Source organism: Ursus maritimus, unplaced genomic scaffold, assembly GCF_017311325.1.
Source record: "Ursus maritimus isolate PB19 unplaced genomic scaffold, ASM1731132v1 scaffold_35, whole genome shotgun sequence".
NCBI lineage: Eukaryota > Metazoa > Chordata > Mammalia > Carnivora > Ursidae > Ursus > Ursus maritimus.
Window position 1 is genome coordinate 8584566 of NW_024426119.1, and position 16961 is coordinate 8601526.

Genomic DNA, 16961 nt, shown 5'->3' on the forward strand with positions numbered 1-16961 from the left:
TTCCGCAGCAGAAGCCCCGCCCCTTCCGCCCAGCTTCAAACACGCCTTCGAGGAACTCGCTAGCGCTTGGATTCCTACCTTCACCCGGGATCCAGAGCCTTGTCGTCATAGGGCAGGCTAGCGATGGGGTTTAACAAAAAAAAGTGGGGGGGGGGGGGGAGTCGGGAATCTTAGAACTGTCTCAGGCAGTGAATTCGGGCTTTGGCTTGTTAGCCGGATGGAGATCTGCCATTTAGGAAATTAGCTGTGACGTTTAATCTCCAGAGGCTTTGTTTTCTTATCTGCAAAAGGATGGTAGTGTTCCACACTAACCTAGCGTTTTCGGAGCTTAGCAATTCCTGACCCACTCTAAACACCCAGTAAATGGTTTTTGCATTACCATTATAATCCCAACCAGTTCAAATATCTTACCCTTTTTTAAAGGTGGTTCTACGGCAGTAGTTCTCAAAAGTGTGGTCCCAAGACCAGTAGCATCACCACCACCTGGGAACCTGCTAGAAATGCAGTCTTAGGCCTCATTCCTGCCCTACTGAATCAGAATATCTGGGGGGGGGGGGGTGTTCAATAGTCTGTGCTTTAGTAAGTCCCCAAAGTGAGTCCACGCACTTTAAAATTTGAAAACCACTGCAATAATGAGGTGAATCTGGCAACTCCAACCCCCCCGCCCCCACTGGAAATAATAGGTAGGTCATAAAAGTAAGCATTTGAGTCTAAAGCAAAAATGTAAATGAGAAGAGGGGTGAGTCTATGATAAAAAGTAAAAAAAAAAAAAATGGCCTTGTTTATTTATTCTCCCCTCCTTCACTTCATTTTTATACAATGGCAGGTTCTTCACTTGTAAATTAGGATAGTTGTCCCATCTTTACCAAATGCTGTTTCTGATAATCCGGTGAAATATTTTCAAGGTGTTAATACTAATACAAAAATTGCTAAATACATCAAGTGTTGTGGCTGATTTTCACCACAGAAAATGAATACCTTGAAAATTTAGAATTGCCAGCTGCTGTCCTGGAATAAGGCCGAATACCTAATAGCTCCAGGCCCAAGGACTAAGAACTAAACAGAGCAATGTAATACTATAAATTACTTCTGAACCAGTTTTAAGAAATAATACACTATATCTAAACACAGTGACATAACCCACTAAGAGAAAGCAGAAAGAATTATCAAGTCCCAGTCTACATAATTTACTATACACTCCTGCTTACTAACACAATATTTCTTCCCTAGTCTTAAAGTCAACATCTAACCACCCTCAGAAAATATATGACCAACTATCTTGCTGCATTATAACTATCGTTCACTTGCTAAGTTTCAGTATGGAAGAACAGAGGCACACAATAGTACCACTAGCCTTTTGCTAGTGGGTTAACCTGAGAATATAGTCAGTTCTTCATATCGTTCCTTAGAGATATTGCCTAGGTGTTTTTTTTTTTTAAATCACCACAGCAAACAGCTATAGAGAGATGTTAAATCAATGCAAACACTGTCACTATTGTAGGAGTTAGTAAAGACTGCGGTCATGTGGTCACTGGTTTCACAGTAAGATGATGTAGAACAAAAACCATGGAAGGAAAATTCCAACAAGAGTTAAGGAGGAAGAAGGGTCTTTAGAGGCAAGTCTGAAAAAATTAAAATGAGGAAAATATATTAATTTTGTTAAAATTTTTTTATATTAAAAAGTGGCATGAACTTTCTATGTAGAACAAAAATCTTGGGAAGGCAAAATTGGACAAAACCATTAAAACAGAAATATAGTGCTTCAAATGAATCCCATCACCTTGTGATGTCTCTTATAACAGTCTCTAAACCAACACCAGGTATAAGAACAGTCAATCCTAAAAGAATGAGCAGCAGTCCAGGGCCTCCACACTACTTCATGCAGGAAAAACTGTTTCAGTTAAGCCAGAAGGACCTGTTTCCCTCGTATTAGCCCCTCCTTACGCATTACAGTTCCTTTAGCAGGGCACCCAGTCACAAGCACGTAGACGGAGTGCCTCTCTGCATCTAGTGCAACACCCAGTGAATGGCATGAAGGCAAACAAAGCATCGCCTAGACTTCCGCAATGCCGCCACCCTTGGAGGCTTACAAAACAGTAGTTAAAAGTTCTGGAGTGTGCACCACATTGCCAGCAATGGGATGTGTCACAATAGCAGATGTCAAGAGTTAAGCTAATATTTCTCTCTAAAGTACATCTGAAATAGAAAAATCTTTAATATACACCATTTGTAAACAAAATTGCACTTGATTTTTTTTAAATGATCTGAATCATACTGTAACAGGTTTCTCTCTTGCGCACTCTTCTTTTTGTTTTAAATCATCGATAGAACCATGGCTCCTTAGCTCAGGACTCTTTTTGTCTCCAAACTACCTCGGCGAGATGTAACCTTGGCTTCTCAGGAAACGGGAAAAAAATTAACAATTTCCCCCATCACCTATGTAAATAAATAAAATTATAGGCAGTTGCTCCTGGAGATTACATATTATGGCATTGATGTCATAGTTCTTTAGAAGATGTTAAACTTTTTAGTTTGATAGATTAAACAATTTAAACATTATAGAAGGCTCAGGAACAACACACATAAGTTGCATAAACATCCATGTCAGGGTGTGGGAAGGAAAGGGGCATCAATGTTGTAAATAAAACACTTGTAGATTTTTCTCATCCTATGAACTTGTTTTCAGTAAGATGTTCTCCTTCTTCCGACATCTCTCACCAGCTCCAACGCACAAAGGTCAAGGAACAGATCAGGTTTCACTGCCTCCTTTAATTCCATGGAGGAGCGTAGAAGATTAACACAGAAGCTGATCTCTTCCCAGATACTGCCCATCTTCAACTGCACATCTTCCCATTTTTTTTACTCCATTTTGGACCTTTCAAAGTGTGTGATCATTCGTTCCTAAGGAAAAAAGAAAAAGTTTTTTCTAAGCATTTTAAATGGTCTACATTCCAAGTATCTTCTACAAAGATGAAACACACAGACATTTCCCACAAGTACTTTTGCTTATGTCCATTAAATAGTTAGAAATGGTTCCTAACTGGGCCGCCTGGGTGGCTCAGCTGGCTAAGCATCCAACTCTTAATTTTGGCTCTTCAGGCTCCGCACTGGGTGTGATGTCTGCTTAGGATTCTCTCTCTCCCTCTCTCTCTTGCCACCCCACCCTACCTGCACTGTCAAAAAGAAAGAAAAGAGAGAAAAAGAAGAAAAGAAGAAAGAAAGAAAGAAAGAAAGAAAGAAAGAAAGAAAGAAAGAAAGAAAGAAAGAGAAAGAAAGAAAAGAAAGAGAAAGAAATGGTTCCTATCTATGAAGATTTTGAAACATACAGATGTTCAGGCCCAACCCAAGTTAACTGAATCAAAATCTCTAGGTTTGTGGACACTGAACCACAGATCAAAAGAACTGTGTATTTTTGAGTCAAAGATGATGAATAAATAAATACCTACTTAGAAAGTTTAATGAAAATGTGTAGCTCCTCTGATTCAAGAATTTAACTTGAAGAAAAAGTCAAGGATCTGGACAAAGATTTAGCCAGAAATATTACCGCAAAACTCAAAATTTTGACAAAATAGTAGAAAGAATTAAATGTCTAAAAATATATTACTGCATAAACAAAATTATGGTATATCCTTATAATGAAATATTACATATTCATTAAAATTACATTTGATTAAAAAAGCTGTAGAGATCTATTGTACAACGCTGTGCATATAATTAACACTTTGCACTTGAGAATTATTAGGATGGTGGATTTTAAGTATTTTCATAATTTTTTTAAAAAGCATGTTGAGGGGCAGTCTGTTGAGCATCTAATTCTTGGTTTTGGCTCTGATCATGATCTCAGGGTCACGAGACTGAGCCCCATGTCAGATTTTGTGCTCAGTGGGGAATCTGCTGGAGATTCTCTCTCCCTCGGCCCCTCTCCCGACTCATGCTCTGTCTTTCTAAAAATAAATAAATCTAAAAAAATTTAAAACTAAAAAGCATGTTAAAAATTATGTCTGATTAGAAAATAGTACTTAGGGGTCCCTGGGTAGCTCAGCAGGTTAAGCGTCTGCCTTCCAATCAGGTCATGATCCCAGGTCCTGGAATTGAGCCCCATGTTGGGCTCCGTGCTCAGTGCGGAGTCTGCTTTTCTCTCTCCCTCTGCGCCTCCCCCCACTCATGCTCACGAACACACTCGCTCTCACGCTTTCAAATAAATTAAATCTAAAAAAAAAAAATAGCATTTATAGTATGCTATTTCAATTAAGAAAATTAATGTGCTACCATTAAATTTCTTTTCTTATGTAATTTGTTTACCTTAGAGTTAATATTTTTGATTTTTGTTTTGCTTCATTTGCTAGAAGTACATATCACCAATTTATATACTGAACTCTGACAGAACTGTAAAGTTTTTTCAGTATGATCAATTACATCAGCTAATCTATCCTTTTCACTTTTTTTCTTAGAACTACTCCCCCTGAAGCTCTCTGGTCTGCTCCATTGTGGACTGGATGCCCTCCAAGACTGTTGCCCAGCTATCACTCTCAGAGTTTCTTATATCATCATCCTAGGAGTTTATCCTTGTCTCTCTGTTGGACCCCTTATTTCCTGGATCCCAAGTCTTTCCCTTTTTAGTTCTCTCATTTTGTAAAGAACATTTTCTACTACTTTTCTGAGAAAGCACACATAGGATGTTAATTGTTTTACTTCCTGCATGACTAAAAACATCTTTATTTTACCCTCATATCAACAGTTTAGTTGAATGTACAATTCTAGGTTGAAAATAATTTTCCTCACAATTCAAAGACATTGTTCTATTATGATCTAGCTTCCAAAGTTGAGGCTGAAGAATCTGATGCCATTTTGATTCCTGGTCCTTTAAAACTTGTTTCTCTTATAATTCATTTAAGTTCTTATTCAGTTCTAGAAAGGTTTTCACACAGGGAAATATGAACGGATGGGTAAAGTCAATACCACCAAAAATACTATAATAAACCTGTATTGCCATGAGCGGCCCAACGGGGTTTTACAAACTCAGCCTCTTCCGCCTGAAATATAGTGGTGGCTGGAGAGCTAAAGTCACAGGGAAGCCCTGAGGGCAAACTATTATCAGAAGCCCTCAAGAGGGAGATCTGGGAACTGCAGAATACACCAAAGACAGCAAAGTGTTACAAAGAAAGGTAAGTTTAATTCTGTATCATAGAGTTCTCAGTTATTTCAATGCACAGAACTGCCAAGGAATTTGATATTGTGTGCCACACCATACAGCAGGTCAGTGGGAAATGAACAAATCGTTTTTTCGCAGCCAATCCAAAACAATGAGTTAGAATCAGGCAGATGCTTTCAAAGGGCTTTCTAAAATCAAGAGAGCCCAGAATAACCTAATATTCAGAACGAAGACATGTCTTCAAGTCTGACCATATAACTTAGGAAAAGAAATAGGGGACGTGTATAGAAAGGAAACCATTCTTGAATATTTGGGTTCTCATCTTAGTATTTCTATTCTCATCCTTTTTCAACTATACCAACTATAGTTCTTCAGGGCATTACTGAGTCAAATAAAATTCCTCTGAACAAAGGACCTATGATTCCTTATTAAATCGTTAGACTCACAGTTTATGCACATGATTTGATTACTAACCTCATCTGAATCCAGAAGAGCTGGAAGTGCTCTGCAGAGAGAAACACACCAAAATGAACAACATAAAGTCATAAACAGTTCATAAAGGACAGTGGAATTATGAATGCAATTTAAAGCCTTTTTTCTAATTATCTAAGATCTGCATCTTATTAATGGCCATTTCAGGGGAATAAAAGCAAATACAAAAACAGAACAGTCACTAGAATTGTACAGAAAAAGAACATGTTCTGCAGTGTGAAAGGGCCAATGTTTAATTAAAAATATAGTCATGGGAAGGAACATAAAAATTCCAAAGAATTATCCCAACGATTTTGGGAAGATATATATATAGCTAAATCTTTCTAAGCAGAAATGTCATCTGAACAAACTGTCCTGATTACTTTTGGTTGTATATCATTTGTAATTTTTATTTAACACCTTTCTAACATTTTTTACTATTCTTTAATTTAAAGAATTTAATCTATAAGCACTCTCATTAGCATGTTCTCTAGCTCATTCACTTAAAGTAATAAAAACAATACTAACTGAAATAGGATTCTCATGGTAATGATTCAAAAACTTACACATCTGTCACAGAAGAAGGAACATTCTCTTCTACCCACTTCAAATCATCTTCCTGCTGGGAACATACAAATACCAGTTGTTACCAAAATGCCCCAAATAATACATGTCAAGTAAGGATCTACAGAGGTCTCAAAATTTTTAAACTTAATCTTTTGGGCATTTTGAAGGAGTATGTATACTCACATAACAAATGGGACCACTAATAATTTTTAAAACTATATAGTCCAATACTTTAAAAACTATGTAAGTGAAATATAAAATGTCTTTAAATGCTTTCTTCTCAATGGTCTAATACCTAAGAGTTTGCCTCATGTAAGTTTATTAATCTCATGTAAGTGAGATTAAACCCTAAAGCCCTTAATGTGGATTGCATGTACCGTTTTAAAACAAACAAACAAAAACCCTAGCTGAATGAAAAAAAATCTTGATTTTTACTACAAAAAACACCTTAGGTTATTAAAAGAGTTATAACTTCCACTGATGAAAATAATTAAATAGAACCATCAGACTAGGGACGCCTGCCTGGGTGGCTTTGTTGGTTAAGCGTCTGCCTTTGGCTCAGGTCATGATCCCATTGGGCTCCTTGCTCAGTGGGAAGCCTGCTTCTCCCTCTGCCTGCCACGCCCCCTGCTTGTGCGCTCTCTCTCTGACAAATAAATAAAATCTTAAAAAAAAAAAAAAAAAAAAGAACCATCAGACTAGTCTGGTACCTCTTCAGAACATAGTAGCAAACCATCTAGTAGTTAAAGATTACTAGGTCTTACAATCACTTGCTTCTTTTTATAAAGCAAGCTTAGTTACAGCACAGACTTAAAAAATCATTAAGGCCTGTACATAATTACTTACTGCTTTGTTTACTTTACTATTTCCATTTGGTTCTTGTTTAGTACTTCTCATTTTCATTCCTTCTGAAAAGGGAAAACAAAGTAGATGGGTTAAGTACACTAGTAGACCAGCAATGATTTCAAACACGAATTCAGAATGTTAAGCTTACTGAAACTGAATTATACAGCCATGTTTCTCCATCTTTATGCTAGGAAGTTCAAAGCCAGATTTTCAGCTTCTCCAGTAAGCAAACTGGACATTTAATGTGCAGTTATTTACTGAATTTACCACGACTTCACCTGAAAATTTATACCCTTATTTTTGCTGTCCCCTAATTCACCACAGACCAAACTGAGATACAACTGAAAAATGGCTATAAAATAATAAACTATATCCAAGTATCCTGATTTGGATACTCACAAACCGTTACACTTGCTCTATTCTATTTCTAAAAACCAGAAAATAATATTTAAAGCACAAATAAAATTTTATCACTACCAAAGCTTTCTTTTAGCATAGGTTCTTTTTGTTCATCCTCTTCCTCTTCTTCAGACAACGGTGAAAAGGCAAACCTGACCAAACACAGAACAGAAGGAAAAAACTTAAAAACTACAAAAAATGTTCCACAAACTAGATTTTACAGGCATTACTACTGAAACTGCAATGAGTCATTCATAAAATTATTTCGGTGAAAACAAAATAATTCTTCCCCTTCAGAAAGCTCTTGACTGCCTATATGAGCGAGAGAAGCAGGACAGCATCACATCTGATTGAGTGCAGGCTCAGCCACGTACTACTTATGACTGGAGACAAGCTACTTGTTCTCTGTGCCTCAGTTTTCTCATCTGAAAATGGGGATAATGAAACATTACTCACAGAGGTGTTTTCAAAAAAGTAAACAAGTCATTTCAAAAAACGCTTAGAACAATACCTCACACATAGTACGCATTATAAGCATACATAATCACACAGAGGGAAGGAAATTCTTCATGTAATTTAAAATCTCAGCCTTTGAATTCGTAATTAAGTGACAGAAGTCCTGACCTCGTATGTACCAGGTAACTTAAAAATCTCAGTTTCCAAGTGGGGAGCTGAGAAGATGAAGGCCTCATCTTCAGATACCTTTCCTTTACAACTTTGAAGATATTCAGCAAAGCTGCTGCTAGACAGGTAATTCTTTTTTTTTTTTTAATTTTTATTTATTTGAGAGAGAGAAAGCAGGGGGAGGGGCAGAGGGAGAGAATCTTCCAAGCAGACTCCCCGCTAAGTGTGGAGACCAATATGGGGCTCAATCCCAAGACCCTGAGATCACAATCTAAGCCAAAACCGAGAGTCGGACACTCAAATGAATGAGCCACCCAGGCACCCCCAGACAGAATTCTTAGAAAGCTTTAGCTTAGAACTCACTCTGTACTTACTGTTGCCTATTATTTTCATTCTACATTGTTTTTAAACCTTTCATGAATTAAAAAAAAAAAAAAAGAAAACTCTTTAAAAGCTAGGAATAGGGGCACCTGGGTGGCTCAGTCAGGTTAATGTCTGCCTTTGGCTCAGGTCATGATCTCAGGGTCCTGGGAATGAGCCCTGCATCAGGCTTCTTGCTCAGCACAGAGCCTGCTTCTCCCTCTGCCCCTCCCCCTGCTTGTACTCCCTCTTCCTCTCTCAAATAAATAAATAAAAATCTTAAAAAAATAAAAGCTAGAAATAATAGGGAACATACCCATAACCTATCAAAGAGTAACTAGCAAAAATTAACAATAGATGCCAAAGTTAATGATACTTCAGAAGCACTTATTTTAAAGTCAGAATAACATGAGGAGGCCCACTCTCAATGCCTCGATTCAATATTATACAGGAGGGCCTAGCCAACATAAGAAACAGCAATGAGGCAGCAGTTATTATTTGGAAAAGAAAGAATAACATTGCCATTACTTTTGATAATCAATCAATCTACCTGGAAAACCTAGAAATGATCAGAACTAAGAAAACAGAGACACCTGGGTGGCTCAACAGTTGGGCATCTACCTTCGGCTGGGGTCATGATCCCAGGGTTCTGGGATCGAGTCCCACATCAGGCTCCTTGTTCAGCAGAGAGCCTGCTTCTCACTCCGCCTGCCACTCCCCCTGCTTGTGGTCCCACTCTCTCTCTCTCTCTGACAAATAAATAAAATCTTTAAAAAAATAAAAAAAAGAACTAAGAAGACAATGTAGGAGGGTTGATGGGTATGATAAATATATAAAAATCAACAGCATTCAAAGCCCATAGAGCATGTGACTCTTGCTCTCAGGGTCATGAGTTCAAACCCCACATCAGGCATGGAGCCTACTTAAAATAAAAAAAAAATCAGTTAACATTCCTACATTTTTGCCAAAGCCACATATATTATTTTAAAAGAGTGCATACAGGAATGCCTGGGTGGCTCAATTGGTTAAGCATCTGCCTTCAGCTCAGGTCATGATCCGGGGTCCTGGGGTTGAGTTATGTATCTGGCTGCTTGCTCAGAGAGCCTGCTTCTCCCTCTACCTCCTCTGCCTGCTCTGCCTGCCACTCTCCCTTTGTGCTCGCTCGCTCTCTCTCTGACAAATAAATAAAACCTTAAAAAAAAATGGTGCATCCATACGAGCCATAACATTTTTAAAATATTTCAATAAAAGTTATAAAACATAACTAAAGCACAGGACTAAAATTAGGAGAGCGATACCATGTTCAAGGATGAAAAAATATATATAATTTCCCTAATCAACCCTTCAATTCAATTGCAATCAAAATCCAATAAAGGTTTTTCCTAGAATTAAACAAACAAGCTAAACATTTCATTAAAGAGCAAAGACCCACTAACAATGGATTTTTTTTTTTTCCTTAAGCAGTGAAATAGGAAAGGTAGACTGGGGCTAATCTTTTCCTTTTTTTTTTTTTTTTTTTAAGATTTGTTTATTTATTTGAGAGAGAAAGAGAGAATGAGCAAGAGAGCGCACAAGCCGGGGGGAGAAGTAGAGGGAGAGGGGGAAGCAGACTCCTCACTGAGCAAGGAGCCCAACTCGGGGCTTGATCCCAGGACTCTGGGATCATGACCTGAGCTGAATGCAGACACTTCACCAACTGAGCCACCCAGGTGCCCCAAAAATGGTTATTTTTTTAAAAAGAAGATTAAGAGGGAGGGCACATACCAAGACTTAACAAACTAAGATAAGACAGCATACTACTGATGCAGGATCAGTGGGATAAAAAAAAACAAAACAAAACAAAAAACAGAGAACCCACAAACAATTCTTGAATAAAAGTTCAATTGTGAAATTTTGAAAAAATTATAGAATAACTTTAGACTTCACCTCAAACCAGGAAAAAGTTTCTTAAACAAGATACAAAATATGCAATACATGAAGGAAAAAAAAAAAAAGACAAATTCTGTAACTCCATATTTTCAAGTTTTTCTATGGCCAAAAACACATTAAAATGTTCAAAGATAATCAACAACTAGAAGAATAAATCTGGAATGCTTAGAACAAAATATCAGAATCTAAAATATATAAGGCATTCCTACAAATCAATACAAAAATGATCAATAAGCTGATAAAAAATAATTCAAAAATATAAAAAGCAATTGACAGGAGAACTAAATGACCAGTAAACACATAAAAACCATAAAAAGTAATTCAGTCTTAAATGTAACATTTTAAAAATAACAGTGAATATTCTCATCTACCAGATCTGCAGAAGTTAAATAATGGGGATACAGGAGGGAAGAGGAGAGAGCTCCTCTTGTACTATTGTTGGTACATACGCAATTTGTTTCAGGTTTTTTTTAATGCAATCTGACTTTAATACTTTAAAAATTACAAATGTTCATACCCTTCACCCCAAAAGTCCCAAGCCTAATCTATTTTTCTAATTTTTTTAAACTTTTTTTTAAAGAACACAAACATTAAATGAATGTATAATAAAAAGACAGGCTATTTTCATGGGATAAAAAGATGTCACTTATTTTCTAAGTCTTTTATTAGTATGTCTGATTATAAAATTAGCCATTCAGTTATATCACCTCATCCTTTTCCTTCTTTGGTGATATGGTTGGGTAACATAAGCTCTTAACTGTCTAAACACAAAAGGGAGGGCATGCCAGAGACATGGATATACACAGAAGAAAGACAGCCAATTCCTAAATAATTGAGATTTGCCAATAGGTGAACAAAGCAAATTCATATATAAATTTTTAATTCCAAAGTACATTACATAAGTTTTCATTTTACCCTATTGTTACAAAGCGACCTGGGCTACTGGCTATAAAAATTGTTCTTTCCTTCCCGACACTAGACAGGTGAAACTCTCATTACAAGTATCACTATCTATCTACTTCCCTTATTTACTCATATACATACATATTAACAGATGTCAGAACTGAAAAACACCTCATATCAACTGTTCAATTCCCTCTCATTATATGAAGAGAAAACTAAGGCCTAGGAAGGTGAAAAGAGGCACCATAACAAAAATCACAATGCAAATAGGAGAGGTGGACAGGAACCCATTCACTGGATTCCAGACCCAGTGAGTATTCTTTACACTATATGACACAGCCCTGACACTGTCACCCATTCAATCACCCCCTAACAGATGCCATGGCCATTCAATGGTTAGCAATATAAATAAATGTTCAAGAACCTCTGGTTGTTTGCAGATGGTCGCCAGAGAACCATGATGACGAAGAGGATCATGGAGAACAGCAACCGCCAGATGGCGTCATCCACCCAAAGCTCCCGCCAATCCTACCAAAGGGGGAGAAGTACATTTTTACACATAATCTCAACTCTTCACAAAGCCCTTGGCATAGAACAAGAATCAATTATTTATTCATTCAACTTACATTTACTAAGAGCCTGCTATGTGCTAGGCAGTGTGCTAAGTGCTGGGAATAAAAAATGAACGAACACTGTTTCTTCCCTGGTAGTGTTTATTGTTGCTAAAGCAAAGGCACCAGCTGAATGGAGCACTTTATTAATGCTTCATTATAGCTCTGAGAATATTTAGGGAATGGTTTTTATACAAGGTAAGAGAAAGTAACATTATGTTGTTACTTTTTATAGTTTTCATTTTTGTTTATTTATTTTTAACAGCTTAGCTCTAGCTTCCAAAGAAATGCTACTGGCCAGTCTCTGTGCTCAAATCTTAAATATGTAGCTTCTGCTCAGATTAGCATTATTCATACATACTTAATGTTTAAGACTCTGGATTTCTTGTTAATAATTTTAGTTAAGGCAAGACTGGATTATGAAAAACTGTGGTACCATTTATAATGTTCTTTCCCAGTATTGGGATATATAGTCAGTCCTTTCTCCCATCATCTGCCGAACCGAATGAAACAAACCTATCATACCAAGCACTGTGATAGTACAGAATACTTAGGAGGAGGAAAGCATTCTAACCCTCAGAGTGGACCCCTAGCCCTAATTTCTTAAAAGGTGTGAACCTTACCACTGTCATTAACATCACTGTGTATGTATGAAACAGTACACTATTCATAAATACATGTGTTTATAACTCACCGACTGACAAGTCACTATCCTGAACTTCATGGTTGTCCAGATGATAAACACAATAGACGCTAACAGGAAATAAAAAACCTCGTCAGAGTATGAATGTTAGTTTATATCCCCAATTACACTCTCTGAGTCTCATCAAGTGGAATCCCACGTGTACCTAACTCCCAATTCATCACAATCGTTTTCTCTCACTTATTTTAACACATTTATTCAACACAAATTTACGTAACAACTGCTATAAAGCAAGGTGCACAATGTGCACTCTTGCCAACCCTTTCTGTACTTGAAGAATAGTTTCACTTATCATCTGGCTACTTTAGCAACCCGCAGAAGTAGAAAAGAAGGTATTAGAAACATGGCTTTCTCCAATATTATCAATAGTATGACTGCTTTCCCTTTCTTCATCTTTAGTATAATGTTAATTTTTCTTTGCCTGGTCAGATGGAAAAATGGTTGATAAAATGACTGTAAGACAAATAGAATTATTGGTTCCAATCACAGGCTAGACCTCCCTATTCCTGGTACACAAGCCAAAAGGCAGACAAATTAGCCTATGTGGGCTATAGTCTATCCTAATGCATATGCATAATGTATATGTTAAGCATGTTTAATGACATATGTAAAGGCAATATAATAGCAACGTACATTCATCTAAAATCTATGTAAAACTCCATATTTATTTCAATAAAACCAAATATGCAAATATTAATATCTTCTAAAAGAAATCTAAATGCTATATGACACTAATGCTAACTTGCCAAAAAAAAAAAAAAAAGAAAGTCTCAGAAAAAGAATGGAGATAGGAGAGGGATATACCAAGAGTTAAAATTATATGTAATCAATCTTCAGCTATTAAAACAAGTGGTTGTCAAACTTTTTTGAACCAACCCCTTTGAGAATTTGACTAAAGTGAAAGACCCCTTCCCTAAGTGAAACACACAAAACTTCCTATGTAATTTTAGAAAGCCCATTTATGGACTCTCAGGTTAAGAATGTTTGTTCTGACAGAAATGCATTTAAACAGCAGGAAGCAAGTCCCCGACTTACCTGCCACTGCCAAGATAAGCGTGTTGGTAAAATGTCGGTACAAAGAGAGTTTTACAATGTTCCTCCGAAGTTTTAACAGCTTCATTGTTTGAGTCAAGCTAATAAATATGTGTTTGCAGGTCAAGGAAATCAACATTCAGAAAAAACAATACGCTAGTAAATTAATCCTTACATTTCTTTAAGGATCTTGGGTCATACTAACAGAGCCACGGATGCCAGGCCTCACAGCTCTCACTCTCAACTTTACGAACACTCCAAGCCCACCATGATTAGTAAGAAAGTCTTCATTTTCAATAAGACTTAAAGAGAAGACAGAACCAGGATAAAATGAGAATGCAAAAGATAAAAAAGAAGAAAAATATAAAGGAGAAGTAAGGATAGGAAACTTTCTAGAGAAACAAAGAAAGAGAAGCAAATGGAAGAAAATGAAATAAAAATGAGTAAGAGGCAAAGCAACAGGGGTTAGCATCATTGCCTTTCTTCCTGTAAGGTAGTGTGGCTCTGTTCTCACTGTCCTAGCTAATCCAGTCTAGAGTCTTACATTCATGCCTACAACCTCCCAGAGTTCTACACTCAGTCCCCGTGTGCCATGCTAAGGAACCTGCCATCACTGAGCTATCCTGAATTCAAAGGACCATACAATCACAATTGGCTGAGAACTCCAGGCAGTTAGGCTCTAAAAGCAACAACTCTCTATTTTCAAGTTATTATCTCAAGGATAAGTTGCTGCACAAAGATAGGGGAAAACAAATGACTACTATAGGTGATTATATGCTCTTATATTCGACTTTCAGAATGAGAGGCAGATATGAAAGCAAGTGAGCTGGAGCTCACTCCTGCCCTTCAACCGAGTCCTCGCTGCTACCTAACTATTGGGTCATCTTCTTGTATAGTACAGTCCCTCTCCCACTCCTCTCAATATGCATACACTAGAGGTTCACAAAAATATTAGCCCGGAAAAGCTTTGGCCATTTGGACGCAGGACATTTCAGTTTCAAACATTTTTGATATATGAAAATCCCCTCAAATTCACAAAACTACAATTTTATTTACACTCAGCCTTTTATAATAGTCACAGTCCATCAGGACAATAATATTGCACAATACATACGACCAAATAACACAAAAACCAAAATAAATTCTTTAAAATTTCCAAAAAAAAGGTCCAAAAACCTGAATCCTTCATCCAACAGGCCAAGTCCTTAATAAACAAATGTTTACTCTTGAAAAGAAGGAAGAAAAGATTATTCAAATAGAAACTTGTTTGTTATCTGCTTGTTGCCTTTTCCTGTAAATGAAGCAAGATTTATTTCAAAGAGTGAAGTCTTCAAATAATCCCAAGTCAGCTTTTGAAAAGGGGTATAAAACACTTATCCTGCCCCACATCAGGCTCCTCCGCTATGAGCCTGATTCTTCCTCTCCCACTCCCCCTGCTTGTGTTTCCTCTCTCGCTGGCTGTCTCTCTCTCTGTCAAATAAATTAAAAAAAAAAAAACAAAAAACAAAAAAACACTTATCCTATAAGCGTTAAAATCTGCTAAACCTATTTAGAATTTTAAGAGAGTCAAACAACATACAGTTCCTGAAACCATATTTTAAGAATCAAAATATTTACATAATTTTCAAAACATTTAGTAATTGCCAAGGCTGAAGAAACAGTAGGACCACAGCAGCCAGTGATTCCAACACTAAGTGAGGTACACAAGTAAATCCAAAATCGAAATGAAATGCTCATTTAAACAAAGGCCAGAAGCTTTTATCCTGTTCTCAGTCTGCAATCACCAACTCTTGATGGAATTTTTAAAATTAAAAACAAAATAACTGCTTACCTGAGCCCCCAGTTAGACTGAAAATACCCTATTCCCCAAAGTAAGGAGTAATCAATGAAACTGGCAAAAACCATTTGCAGAAAGATCAATGGAAACCCAACTCCAAGGGGAGAAAATGGACCGCCATCAAACAAGCCAATGAGAAGGATATCCACCAGCACAGGGCAGTGTCTAGGAAAGCCAAGGGGATAAAGGCCAAGGAAGCAAGATCAGTCTGGGCCTGCAGACAAAGAAAAAGACGTGGTGAAAAAGAGATGTCTACGGAGCACAGAGAAGAAACCAGCAAATGACTCTGCATTTACATAATCACCTGGAATGATTCTGCATTTGAACTGAAAGAAAATAAAGAATAATACTTTGTACCTACATCATTCTTCCCTTCTGACAAACGATCACATAGAATACATGTCTATAAGCATCTCATACAAACTGTTGACCACAATCTCAATACAATAAAACATGCTGCTAACTGTAACTAATACAAGGCAACCACCACAGAGCTCCTAGCATGCTAAGGAAGGTCCATGTTAAGAAGTGACCACACTGAAAAGTTGTGGTGTTACAAGCCCCCATTCCATACTATCATCTCCCATCATTGTAATTTTGGCTCCAAGTCTGAAAAGACCCTTCTCATATTTCAAAGTACTAGAGCATTAATACATAATTACAATTTCCAGAATCGTAATATAATTCTACAAATAAGAGCACACCCCAAAATAAAATGAAAGGCAAATATCTGTCCCAAAAACTATGCTGCTTGTTTCACAAGTTTATATATATAAGGTGCTATTTATATAACCCTGATTACCCAAACACCAGGGCATTATTGAAAGGATATCCATAAAATAATACAGGCATCAATTGCTGAGAGGGCCAGGTTTACTATCAGAGCCAAGGGATAAGAAAAATACTACAGTAGCAGAAAGAAAACGAAATTGACAGATGGTTAAAGTTGCTAGAAGTTGACGGAAATTAAATTGAGGACAGTGTGATCTGAAAAATATGTATCCATAAAATGTTTTATTTAAGGGGCAATTTATTACAAAACTTACTGAGCTTAGTAAGTCAAGTTTACAGCATTTACCACCTTGAATCTAATGGGTTATTGCTGAGAGTGATTTTTAAATAAATAACTACTGGAATGACCAACTCTTCACATTAATCCAGCTCTAACATAAATTTCTTTATCATTTATATTTAGTGTTTTGGTTTCCCTCCCTGACAAAGGGCATGATTTTATGATTCTCAAGAATGATGTGAAACAATTAGTTGCATTTTAGAAAAGCCTTTGAAACTCAAGTGCTTGTTAAGCACTATCACTTTAAAACAAAAAATAGGGGGCACCTGTGTGGTGCAGTTGGTTGAATATGTGACTTCTTGGTTTTGGCTCAGGTCCTAATCTCAGGGTGGTGAGATGGAGCCCCACAACAGGCTCCAAGCTCAGTGTTGAGTATGCATGGGATTCTCTCTCCCTCTCCCTCTGCCCCTCCCCATCAAGTGCGCACACATGCATTCTCTCTCTCAAATAAATAA

At 37.0% G+C, this 16961-nt stretch overlaps 1 protein-coding gene across 4 annotated transcripts in view; it reads right to left on the reverse strand.

Annotated features, from left to right (window-relative positions):
- Positions 1–1650: 1650 nt before the first annotated feature.
- Positions 1651–16961, reverse strand: part of TMEM87A (transmembrane protein 87A) — a 42733-nt gene continuing 27422 nt past the window's right edge. For 2 of the 4 annotated variants that reach the window (XM_008702207.2, XM_008702205.2), the window contains exons 12-20: positions 15580–15648; positions 13601–13709; positions 12557–12615; positions 11676–11779; positions 7514–7587; positions 7037–7098; positions 6190–6245; positions 5627–5657; positions 1651–2901 (exon numbers count right to left, since the gene is read on the reverse strand). In XM_008702207.2, coding sequence (XP_008700429.2) covers positions 2860–2901; positions 5627–5657; positions 6190–6245; positions 7037–7098; positions 7514–7587; positions 11676–11779; positions 12557–12615; positions 13601–13709; positions 15580–15648 — 606 coding nt within the window. In that variant the 3' untranslated portion in view covers positions 1651–2859. Of the gene's footprint in view, positions 2902–5626; positions 5658–6189; positions 6246–7036; positions 7099–7513; positions 7588–11675; positions 11780–12556; positions 12616–13600; positions 13710–15579; positions 15649–16266; positions 16339–16961 lie in introns of all 4 variants that reach the window. The other 2 variants (XM_008702206.2, XM_008702204.2) reach the window with 1 other exon arrangement.